This window comes from Chinchilla lanigera, unplaced genomic scaffold (assembly GCF_000276665.1).
Source record: "Chinchilla lanigera isolate Chin_1 unplaced genomic scaffold, ChiLan1.0 scaffold00014, whole genome shotgun sequence".
Classification (NCBI taxonomy): Eukaryota; Metazoa; Chordata; class Mammalia; order Rodentia; family Chinchillidae; genus Chinchilla; species Chinchilla lanigera.
The window spans coordinates 15,866,058-15,878,705 of NW_004955415.1; the positions used below are offsets into that span (position 1 = coordinate 15,866,058).

At 50.4% G+C, this 12,648-nt stretch overlaps 1 protein-coding gene across 3 annotated transcripts; it reads right to left on the reverse strand.

The window, feature by feature from the left end:
- Positions 1–959: 959 nt before the first annotated feature.
- On the reverse strand, positions 960–12,414 carry Prokr2 (prokineticin receptor 2). Of its 3 annotated transcripts, none has more exons than XM_005380830.2 (4): positions 12,085–12,414; positions 11,422–11,546; positions 9,681–10,282; positions 960–3,560 (listed from the first exon to the last, which is right to left on the reverse strand). In XM_005380830.2, the coding sequence occupies exons 3-4, from the start codon at positions 10,136–10,138 to the stop codon at positions 2,864–2,866; spliced, it is 1,155 nt and encodes a 384-aa protein (XP_005380887.1). In that variant the 5' UTR covers positions 10,139–10,282; positions 11,422–11,546; positions 12,085–12,414; the 3' UTR covers positions 960–2,863. The 3 variants fall into 3 exon arrangements, with proteins under 3 accessions (XP_005380887.1, XP_005380888.1, XP_013367555.1); XM_005380831.2 differs by lacking the exon at positions 12,085–12,414 and adding an exon at positions 11,858–12,015; XM_013512101.1 differs by lacking the exons at positions 11,422–11,546; positions 12,085–12,414 and adding an exon at positions 11,578–11,634.
- Between the last annotated feature and the right edge of the window lie 234 nt (positions 12,415–12,648).

Here is a 12,648-nt window from a genome sequence, read left to right on the forward strand (position 1 = left end):
TGTGCATGGCATGATGGTTAAATTGCAAGGATGTGTTTTGGAGCCATCATTTTCTGGTGGAAACAGCACTCACTGTTCTAATTGTCTCTCACATGTCACATTCTTCCTTGTTAAGAGTGGAAATGGAGGGGCTGGGGATTTAGCTCAGCGGCAAAAGCGCCTGCCTGGCAAGCGTAAGGTTGTGAGTTCGGTTCCCGGTACCGGAGAAAAACCAAAAAAAAAAAAAAAAAGAGTGGAAATGGTCTTCACGCATGAGGTCCTGAAGCCATCTTTTGATTTCTCTAATCTGAGAAGCAACTTATTTTAAATGTGAGATGCTGAAGGAAAAATCTCCAGGATTGTCACTTCAGAGCGATGTTTTATTCTAGCAGAGGAAATTTATCTGTTTGGCCAAATGAGATTAAAAATTTCAATATATAATATGTATAAGTGTGTAGATACCTTGGCACATCAACAGTACCCGAGACGTACCATTAACCAGTCTTGAGAAGAGTAAACACAAATGCAATTGATTTATTGTTCAATTCCAGCTCGAGAGATGAACAGTCTCCATTCAAACAGCAGCTTACATTTAAACAAGGTAGTTTCAAAATGAAGGGGCAGCACTGACATGGTCATTCCAGCTTGCTCACACACAAGAATACCCACCTGGGCAGTAAGCATGAGGGATGAAATAGAGAAGACCCTCACTTTTGGTCTAAGCTACTGCTCTTCTTCTAAAAACACCTTGGATAAATTCTCTGTTCCTGGCTAAGCTGTTTAGATGGCTATGACTTCACTTATATCTAAATATGCTATACAAGAATAGCAAGAAAATACATGAACACTGTGATTAAGATTCTATATGTTAATTATTCCACTTGGTAACAGTACAACACTTTATGCACTGGAAAAAAATCACAAAATGCTGATATTTACAAGTTTTTTCAGTAAAATTTAAATGAAAGAGGGATGGAACAATTTAGTACAAAAAGGAAAAAATGACTTCTGTAAGGGTAATAAATAAAAACACAAGTATTATATTTTTGAAAATGTACTACCTAAAATGCTCTCTTGCTTGGCGTTAGAATGCATCGTGAAAATTTTGTACAATCAGGATTTATAAGCCACTCTTTGTAGGCTGATCCTAAAGTGAGCTTGCACTGAATTCACCAAGGTTGAAGGTGAGTCCACTGGCGGATGACAGAAAATAGTTGGTTGAAACTTCACTGGTGGAGAAATGAACCAACAAATAATTTTAAAAAACAAGCAAGACAACTAAATAATTCCTTTCTTACAAAAAATTAGGAGTTGACCAAATGTGGAAGGGCCAAGCTCAAACCAGGTCTGCTTCAAAACGAGTCAGAAAGAATACACACCCGCAACCACCTTGGATGCGCAGTAATACAAATGGACTCAGACATGACCTTCATGCAGGCCTGGGGTGGCATGATGACAACACAATGGGAAGGCTGTCCACATTTGTAACACCCAGATATGCTGGGTCTGGGGCTCCACTTTCTTCATGATATTCCGGGACAGGGATGCCAGTTTTGTTCCTGGGTAGATGGGCCACTGTGCAGAGTTCAGGGGTCCCTGGTCCAAAGAACAAGGATGAAGAAACTGGAGGTGTTTCTCCATAAAAAAACACAGGAAGTGGGGTTTCTAAACAAACTCCCTCCAAATGGTTCAACATCATCTATTCATTACTACCACATGTACAGTTGAAAATTATATTCATACACTATGACCGCAAAGGGCTCTCCCTATGGTACTGTAAGCATCAGGCAGAGGAGATGTCTTCATTGTTCCCATTCATTAAAGCCATACTGAGACACAGAAAAGAAACATCTAGGTCACATGAGCCCTAGAGTAAGGACTTGAACCCAGGTCTTAGGATTCCAAGAAGGGCTCCTTCTGTAAGAAAGTGTATTCTAGGACATGGTCCTGGTCTTAGCAAAGTGACCACACAGAATATGTTCATCACCAGTGGCAACCTCCAACCCTCTCTCTAGTCTCTCCCTCAGCCCTCAGAGCCCTTGAAATCATTTGCTCTGAAGTTTCAGGAACTGGATGTGTTCTCAGGATTGCCCTTCTTCAGCCAACAGAATGACAAGATTCCAAGGATCAGAGGGAAAGACATTTTTGGCTTCTTTCCCTTTGAAATTACACTATGGCAGACAACCATATTAGGCTGGCTTGGTTGCAAGAAAAACTGTTCTCTAGAGAACATCCTAGAGAGTATCTCAGGAGACAGCAGGAACTGGATGGGGAAGGCCACTGTGTTGGCATTAACTCTTCCGGTGAGGCGGTGGACTCCACAATGATGGACTGGTCCTTGCATTTCTATTGTGTCTGAGTGCCTTATCCTGCAGCCTCTGGACATTCCTGTACGGATAAGGGACAGAGGAGGGGACACGAGTGGGGTTGGGGGGTTCCAGATAACCATGTGTGGCCTCTGTCCAGTCGTTCATAGATCTCCACCTAGCTTGATGACTGCACTAGCTTCTGCCACTTTGCTGTGGTTTTCAAAGCTTCTGCACACAGCATGTCATCAGTAAGTGTCAGTTCCCACTGTCCTTGTGCAATCTCACCAGGATGGTCTGCTCACCATAGGTGTGTGGTCCGCGTCACTCGCTGCTACTTGCATGTAGTTTTGTCATTGTGCCTGTGCACACAGTGGGTGTTTGGTAGGTATCAGCAAATGCCAGCTGGGGTAGTTGGTGTCTGGACTCATTGTTTGTCATGACTTAGAAGCATCCAGCTCCTGGAGGGCAGGAAGATGTGGACATAACTGCCCCTTGCCATGCAGCCTCTAACTTGGTTGATGGTGTGTGATGCTCTAAGTACTGGAGCTAGGGTTTGAATTCCGGAACACTGCAGGTCACTTCAGCCGGATACAGTCCACCTCTTCGGTGGCTGGTACTGCGCTGGTTCTGAGGTCAAGGTCGGCGCTGGACTTGCTGCCATGGTGGGAGGGACGCCAGTGGAGAAGCATCATCTTCTTGAAGTACTTCATGGTGTTGTTCTTGACCGTCACGAAGCACACGGTATTGATCATGCTGTTGCTCATGGCGATGCACTCGACCACATAGAAGGCGGTGAGGTAGTGCTTCTCCTTGACAAACACAGCGGGGAAGAAGTCGCGCACGATGGTGAAGCCGTAGAAGGGCGCCCAGCACAGCACATAGGCCGTGAGGATGCCCATGAGGACCAGCACCGTCTTCCGGCGGCAGCGCAGCCGCTTCCGGATCTGCTCTGTCTGGAAGCCAGGGACAGCCTTGAACCAGAGCTCCTGGGAGATCCTGGCATAGCACAGGGTCATGGTGACCACGGGGCCCACGAACTCCAGGCCGAAGATGAAGAGGAAGTAGGACTTGTAGTAGAGCTGCTGGTCCACTGGCCAGATCTGGCCACAGAAGATCTTCTCCTGGTTCTTGACGATAAAGAGGACGGTCTCAGTGGTGAAGTAGGCCGATGGGATAGCAATGAGAATGGAGACCACCCAGACCAACACGATCAGGAAGGAGGCTGTCTGGTAATTCATCCGTGGCTTCAAGGGGTGGACGATGGCCAGGTATCTGGTGGAGGAGGGCAGCCAACACGATCATAGTAATGTATACTTGGAAACATCATTCATTGGGATTTTTTTTCTTTTTTTTTTTGTAGTAGGGATTGAACTTGGCTTTTGCACTGAGCTACATCCCCAGCCTTTTTTGTCAGACAGGGTCTCGAAATCACTAAGTCCCCCAGACTGGGCTCAAACTTGAGATCCTCCTGCCTCAGGCTCCAGTGTTCTGAGATTACAGGTGTGTGCCACCACTCACAGCTCATGACTGGCTTTTAACTCCGAACACATACAAAAGCAGACAGAATGGCACAATGCATCCCCATGTGCCCATTACCCAGATTTAACCAACTTCATTGCATGTTTGCTCTATCAGCTGGCATATGGAGTAGTGGAGTGGTTTACTGGAAACAGCACAAGATTGGGGCCGAACAGGCTGAGTAAATTCTGGCTTCCTCTGGACTGGCTTAGGAGTCTGGACAAACCACCCAATCTCTCTGAGATTTGGTTCCTCCACAGTAACTTGGGATTAAATGCTGCCTACCTTGCAGAGTGGCTGTGCACATTAACTATGAGAATGTAAAATTCTCAGTACGCAGAAGGTGTTCCATAGACACATGTGGCCTGTTATTATCAATGGTCCCAGTATACCTCCCTGGCTTTCAATTCTGCCGTGCTGACCAAGAATGTAATACTCTCAAAGCTCTTCGCTTCAGAGATTTCAGGGTGCAGAGGTGAAGGAAGTGCAATTTGGAGAGTGAGGCTTTGCTCCCCTCCCAGGGAGTGTCACCCTTACCACAGGGGCAGGGCAGCAGGAGGGGGCTTGGTGGGAACCAAGGACTCTAAGGACGAATAAACATCTGCCTGAGCTTGTGCCCTGCAGCTAGCCGAGTCCCGGCTCCTGATACACCACTGCTACTCACCTCCTGGGCTGTGTCACACTCGGATGAAAGGACGATGAAGTTACCATCAGGCTTTATCTGTACTCTCAATGAGCCACACTGTCTGGGAAAGGAGTTCAGAGCTCTTTGTGCAAAACAAATGCACACATGTGGATTGAATACTTTCTTTCCAGAGAGATCTAATGACAACTTGTTAGATATTTTGGTGCCCTGGAATAATTTCTGTTTTTTTTTTTTTTTTTTTTTTTTTTTGAGACAAGTCTGGCTATATACCCCAAGCTTGTCTGGACTCACTCTGTACCCCAGGCTGGCCTTGAACTCATAGCAGTCCTCCTGTCTCAGCCTCCTGAGTGCTGGGATTACAGGTGTGTGCACCACCACACCAGCTGCTCATTTCTGTGCCTTTTATAGGTGGGAGGAAGGAAGAGATGGTGGGAGATTCGGGGGTTGCTGGTGAAAAGAAAGTCAAGCTTGGAAATGAACACGTGACCCATACCTAGAGCCTGAATCAGGTGAGGTTGCGTAAAAAATTCCAACTCACCTTTCCTTTGTAACCAGACCTTTCAATCACCTCTCCCAATCTCTGACTTGACTCAGGGGGCCTCTGCCATGTTACTGCTTCCTGTCCCTGGCAGTATTTCTGCCCCAAGTGAGTCTGATCTTCTCTTGTCTGCTGGTGGCTCTAAGCCACTGAATTCCATCAAGAGATCCAGTGGAATCAGGCCTCCCCCAGCTTGAGGTTTTTGGCGTACCTAGGATGGAGCTAGTCCATCCTGAACCCCGATGCACCCTGGTCCACTGAGGTTGCTGGAGTTCTTCACCCATTCATGTGACCGGTCTGGGTGACCTGTGACAAAACTCACAGGGCAGGAGGTGGGGCAAAGGGCCTGGCTCACCTCAGTGGAGCAGAGACATCTCCTCCCCGTCCTTCTCTGATTGGGTGAACTAGCTTCCCGTTGCTGCTTTAACAAATGATCACAAACACAGTGGCTTGAGCTAACACAAACTGGTTACCCTACAGTTCTAGAGGCCAGGAGTCTCTCATGGTTCTTGCTAGGCTAAAGTCAGGGTGTCAGCAGGACAGCATCCTTTATTGCCTTTTCCAGGGCTGCCTGCGTTTCTTGTCTCATGGCCCTTTATCCGTGCAGAGCTAGCCATGGCCGGGTTAGTCTTTCTCATACAGACACTGCATCTCTGCCTCCCTCTTTCACAAGTTAAAAACTTCTGATTCCACTGGCCCCACCTAGCTTATGCAGTACAGAACATTTCCCCACTTTAAGATCAGCTGATTATCAACTTTAATTCCTTCTGCTACCTTAATCCCTGTTTAGCATGTAATGTAACATATTCACAGGTTCTAGGAATTTGGATGTGGTTATCCTTGAGGGCAGGCACTATTCTGTCTCCAATACTGAATCCAAAGTCCAGAGGTAACGCAGAGCAAGTCCTGGGATAATAGCTCTCTCTCAACTGAGTTCCATCATGGACAGTATTTCAGTAACTACTACCAAAAGGAGTTTCCACACTCTTTCCTTTGTTGCTGTTGTTGTGGGTCTCACTAACTCAGGAGGGCCTTGAACTTGCGGTGATTCTCCTGCCTCAGCCTCCTGAGTGCTGGGATTATAGGTGTGAGCCGCCACCATACCTGGTTCTAACAATACCTTCTGTATTCTGTAGGATGTTCCAAAACTCAGGGTTGTCATCAAATAAATACAAAGAACAGAACATGATCTAGGAGTTATTTAGAAAGCCCGGATCTAAGTTGCACACTTAGATAAATCATTTATGCTCCTGGGACTTAGTTTCTGCATCTGTGCAATGGGGGTGATAAGCTTATTGACCATCTATCAAGACTTCTGTCAGGTTCCAAAAGAGTCAACATACATAATGCATGCTGGAAGCTATAGCACTTTGCTTACTTGATCATTTCCCATGACTCATTCATTGGCAAGTCTGTTGCCATCTATCTGAGTGTGCTTCATGAGGTCAACAACTTCCTTCCACTCTCTACACTGTGACACTGGCTGTTCTCTGGCTGCAGAATTCAGAAACAGCACTGCGTTGTCCTGCTGCTATCTCTACATAGTAGAGATACTGGGTGTTTGACCCAAGGATAAATGGGGTACTCAGGGACCCTGTGCTTCTCCTGGGGGATGCAGGACTCTCTTTCTGGCCTTGAGCATGCAGGGGTCCCCACAAAAGCCCATTTCCCAAAATCAGCATCATCAGGGCAAAGATGAGCATTTGCCTCCCATCCTTCTTCTCACTTGCCTCATTTTCCAATCAGCTTAGAACCTGACGGGGCTGGAGGGGTGCTACTTATTAAACTCCTGTATCCTAAGGCTTGAAATTTCATCTGCTGCCTTTATAGTTTTGAGGTTTACCAGACCCCAAAGGCCTAGCCATGAGACCTTCCTTCTCACCAGTTACATATCTCCCCCACTGGAAAGCCTCTCTCTCTAGCTAGTTCCTCTATCAGTAATTATAAGTTTCTCAGAGAGGTTTTCATGCAATAAAACCTAGCATTTATGCCAGGCATGACAGCACGCACCTGTGATCCCAGCATTCTGGGAGGCTGAGACGGGAGGATTGTAAATTTAAGCCCAACTGGTCAACTTAGTGATTTCAAGTCCTTATCTCTTATCTCAAAGTAAAAAAAAAAAAAAAGAAAGAAAAAAGAAAGAAGGGGTTGGGATGTATCACAGCATGAAGGCTGAGTACCACCAAAAAACAAACAAGAAAGAAAGAAAGAAATAAAAAAACCCACTACCATTTATGAATCAATATCTTTTGATTGCTCTTTATGTTTCATAAATGGTAGTTTCTGGGTGGAAGATCCCTGAGGTCAAGGACTGTGTCTTCTACTCCTCTGATCCCAGACACACAGCCACTTGCCCTGGGTCTGTCAGACTGCAGCAGCTGCTGTCTGCATCCCTTGCTCCACACACACCTCCACTCCCACCTCCCCCACCTGCATTTCTTCAAAGGCTGTCTCTTGCTTCCACGGTCCTCCTGGCTGCCAGAGCAGGCTGTAGCAGAGACTTATGGGAGATGGTGCGAAGATGGTCCAGCTCTCTTGAACTTTCTACTCCTGGGGGAATTCTGGGGGTTGACTCACACCGGCTCTGGGCCTCCCTCAGCAAGAAGGAACTCTAGTTGCCCATAGTGGAAACCTGCTTAATAATACACCTTGCTTTCCCTCCCCTGCCTCACTTCCCATTGCCTTATAGGTCCTTCCTGGTGAGACCTGGGCATGGACCCTTGTCTGAATATCCACAAGTAACTCACACTAAGACACAGGTGTAAGGCTCTGTGTCAGCACTGTGGAGACAGAAAGAGAGAAATGTGGTTATTGTTTTGCAAACACACTGTCTTTTGGAACAGGCTACCTGATTCTCCATACACAGCCTGAGTTTGGGAAGCAGGCAGCATCTGCTTACAAAGGTCTAGAATGGTAGGCTTGGGATTTGGTATGTGTTCCGTGGGCACTGGAATGTCTAGAGATTTTATAAGCAACACAGTGTTTTAGGAAGACTCATCAGTGGGGATATTCTTATGCTTCCTATGCATGAATATGGATTACCTAGGACAGGTGGGAGCCCAGGAAAGAAAGGCGGGTCAGAGACTGCTGTTATGGCCCAGCCATGGCCTGCTATGAGATGAGGCTGAAGGGACAACTGCCCGGATGGGTGTAGGGCTGGACACGGGGTGGGCCTGGTGGAGGTAAGGCAGAGAGGGTTATGGGGTGGGTGGTGGCACTGCCTAAGGAGCTGGGAGGCAGCCTGGGTTTGGGGTGAAAAAGGAGCCTGTCTGTTTTCTGTTGTGTTGGAGCAGGATGATTCCTTCCTAAGAGACTCCAGTGTGGTGAATAAGACAAAACAAAACAAAACAACCACGAAAAAAATCAACATCAGAAAACAAAAGTTATAACACAACAACCAGAGAACAGTGATCACTCTCCCTTCAGCACACATCAGAATCACTCAATGAGTTGGATTAAAATGCAGATTTGTCAGAGTATCCCAAGAGATTCCCATTCAGGAGACTCCCTCCGGTGAGGCCCAGGAATCCTTCTGCGTCATTTTATCAAATGATCCTTTGTGTCGTTTTCCCTCGGGGGTTTGCTCAGCTGGTTGGTAAGTATGCAATTCATCAACCAGGGCCAGAGAGCCTCAGAACCGCAACAGAAGTGCATTTCCTGCTGGCATTATGCTATAAAAGGGCAGATGCATTTTGTACATCTATGTGTATTTTACCGCCCTAAATGGAAAATAATAAACTGGTTGATTAAAAAGGATAAAATAATCTAAATGACATTGACAGGAAAACCTGAAGCATTGAAAGGAGATGAAAGGGAAAAAAGATGATTAAGCACCATATCAAAATGAGTCTTTGTACAGCTCAAAAGGGTAGACAGTCACCAAGAGGATGTGACACCAACTGTCCCCCTCAGTCACTGGTGAGCTGATGCTGGTCTGTAACTTTGGCTAAACGAAACATGTGTAAGATTTGTCATTAGCTGCTATTATAAATTTTACCTTATAGATTTATAATTGAGCAAGGACTTCTGGAACATCTCATGCAAATGTATGCAAATGAGCACACCGATTATGCAAAAAGAAAAAGGAAACATGTCCTTCCCTCTTTTCTGCAAGCAAACCCTGCTATCTTATTTAAAACCATCTCTGCAATAAACTCACCAAAAACAAGACTAAAAACTGGATGATTCCTTTTTTTTTTATGAAGTTAAAGAACAGGCAGAATTATGTTAAGAACCATGATGATAAAAATCAGATCGATGGTTGCCTGAGGTGGTGCTGGGCTGGTTAACAGGTACAAGCTAGTTTTCTAGTGGACAGGAATTTCTAGTATCTCTCTGGCTACAGGAAGAACTTGGAACCTAAGGTCTTGACTAGAAGCTGCCCTAGTTGATTAAGATTCCTGTGGTTTCTAAGCAGAGGCTGTCTGGGAATTCTGCTTTGCCTTGTACTGGGTATGATGGTGCATGCATCCCTACCTCTGAGGGCAAGGCCTGAACTGGGGGATCAGGAGCCTCCTCCTCCTTGCTCATATCTGGGGGAACAGAACACAGCTGCAGAGTCAAGGTCTCCCAACTCTTTGACAGGTCACTGAGCATTCAAGTCTGGGGCAACGTCAGTCTGTCAGAGTCCAAGTGAGACATGGGGCAGCCTGGCTGGCTCCTACCCGTGACCCCCGCTCACCATCCTCACCTGTCGATAGCGATGGCCAGCAGGGCATTGGTGGAGACGTAGAGGGAGACGGTGCGCAGGTAGTTGACAGAGGCACAGAGCACATGGCCGTGCTCCCAGGAGAGCTGGCGTACCACGTAGTAGTCCATCTCAAAGGGGCAGCAGATGATGGCCACCAGGAAGTCGGAGATGGCCAGGTTAGCAATGAGCAGGTTGGTGAGGTTTCGCAGCTTCTTGTAACGGGCAAGGGCAGCGATGAAGATAAAGTTGCCAATGCCACAGACCAGCATGATGCCTGCCAGGGCCACGCCGATGACGATCTTGGCTGCGAAGAAGGTCCGGGTCTTGGTCATATCCTCATCCTCATCCAGAGGGAGGTCGTAATCACCATAGCTGAAGTTGAAGGAAAGCGAGGAGCCATGGTCTTGGGGTGGATTCAAGTTGTGTGTGAAACTAGTGTTTCTGCTCTGGGCTGCCATGGCGATGCCCGCAGGTGGAGTGGCTGAGAGAGGTTTGGGGGCAGGGCAGATGAGTGGGTTTCAGCACCTGGAGCCAGGGGCTTCCCAGATCAGTGAGCCCAGCGCCCTGCTCACATCCTTGGGCAGTGTTGATACATCCAGGACCTGGAAGGAAACATAAGCACTGCAGGGCATGTGGGAGAGCTCCCCCCGAGAACTGCCAGGGTGACAGGGAGAGGGGACAGGAGACCTGGAAGCTGCAAGGTGCTGCCACTAGCTGTGCAGCTGTCAGGAGGGACTGGCATTGGGTAGACTGAGCTCTCCAGGACACCAGGAAGAATGTGCATCCCTGCCCTTTGCCCAGGGGCCAGTGCTGGTTGACGGTTAAGTTGCCCCCCAGCTCCTCATCAGCCCCTCATTAAGGGTCTTCTAACAGTTTCCTAAGGCTGGCCAGCCCAGGTTTCTATGGTGGTCACAGTGCGGTACCATCCACGAGGTGGGAAAGGGTTTTTCATCCAAAGCAGGGCACAGATTCCCTTGTTCCAGCCAAAACCGTGTTCACATGCTCAGGCGGAGTCTCACCCGGCCAGCGGTTCATGCGCTCAGAGGCCCAAACTCCCGCTGCCCATTACAGGGCTGGCGCGCTCCTAGTGAAGGAAGGAGGCTGCCGCGGGGAGGGAATCCGCTGCTCCCCAGTTCTTTGGAGGAACCCTTCATCTCCAATCTGCCCGGCTACTTTAGGCCAGCCCCTCCCTTCAGCAGGCACCCAGTGGCCCACCCTCACTGGGAGGCACGCGGCTTGTCACCGGGTTTGTGGGCTCTGGAAGTAGTAGATGCTGCAACAGAAAACAGCCTGGCTCAACTGAAATGAGCCCCTGGGGATGGGCTAGGGCGCGAGCTCATTAAGGCCCCAGAGGGTCCAAGGCCTGACCTGTCCTTTATTGTCTGAGAGGTTCTTTATCTTGGGGCCTCAAGATGCCCAAGGGAGAGGAAAGGAGGTCTGCACACCGAGCCCTCAGGAGACACGGCTGCACAGGGTGCGAGGTGTCCCTGTGAGGGGAGAAGAGCCAGAACCTTCAGCCCCACTGAATGGCTGCCTTTACAACCCGGAACGCCCTCCTCGCTCCTTCCCCGCACCTGCAAACGACTCCAAACGCAGGAGTTAAATGGTGTTGGTAGCAAGAAGCGACCAAACAGGACGGCAGGTTTTGCTACTCCCCGAAAGTGACAGAAGAGAGTGTGGGACAAGAAGAGTCACCCCAGCAAGGGACCAGAGTCTCACAGGTGTCAGGGACCCAACCTACAGCGCGTCCAGCAGCTGGCACACAACGTAAAGACTCCGGACAGGCGAAGTTCAAGTCTCAGAGGCGTCCGCACCCGGGTGTCCTTCCTCCGGGTCTCCTTTCACTCTCACGGACACCCTCAAACCCTGCACACGGACAGAGAAGCGGGGGTCGTACCTGGGGGGAAGTCCCGCGTCTGCCGGCAGGGCCAGGTCCCCGTCCCATTCAGCGGGGTGAGCGTGTCCCCGCCGGTGACCCGCCACCTGCAGCACCCCTGCCCCTCCCTGACCAACCACGCGGAAGGATCGCCCCGGCGGGAGCTGGAGCCAACTCAGACATTCACTTTGGACAAAGCCTGCGGGAACAATATTGGCGGCCAGGGGGTGAGGAGCGCGGGGTTCCCCGGAGACGGTTCTTCTATTCTGCTCCCCTCTGCCCTGTCCTCCTCGCCACTCACCACGCGGCCGCGCTCCCCAGTCCCGGCGTCGCGTCCCTGCCGACGTTGGGGCGCTCACGGAACTAGCCCGCCTGCCCGAGACAGCCCGGGCGCACCCCGAGATACAGGAGGCTGAGAGGCCCGAGCTGCCCGGAGAAGACGCGGGGTCGCAGCCCCTCGCCCGGGCGACAGACGTCCGCGCCCCGCCTCCCGCGTCCCCGATCCCGCGGTCCCGAGCACCTTCCTACCTCGGCCTCCCCCGGCGCGCTCGGGGACCCGGCGGTCGGGCGAGGACCGCGGCTGCGCGGACGAGGCTGGGGGGTTCGGTTCCGCCTCAGGACCGGCCGGCACTGGCAGAGGCGCGGAGCGTGCCGCCGCGCTCCTCTTTCCACCTCGCCGCTTCCCCAGCGGAGCTCGTCTACAGCCGGAGTTGGCGCCCCGCCCCCTCGGCGCCCCACGCCTCGGACCCGCGCCGTGCGCCCAGCCTTGCGCGGCACTCCGCCTCCGGGTCCCCGCCCGCAGCCCGGCGCGTGCTCGGACGGCGACGCCCAGGGCGCCGCTGGCGGGAGCTCCAGTTTCGGGCACTGCCTCCGAAGAGCTTGCTACTCCCTCCCGCCGGGGGTGAAGGGGACCTCAGGAGCCGGGTGACTGAGCGCAGCCCTCTGCGCCCTGCTGTGGTTCCCCACCCGGGTAGCCCTTGCAGGGGAGGAGCGCCCTGTTTTCTGAGGGTGCGCGGGGCCGGCGTCCGCGCCGCCCTCTGCTAGCCGGGGTGCCACTCATCTTCCCGGGGAGAGTGCAGGGAGACTCCTACG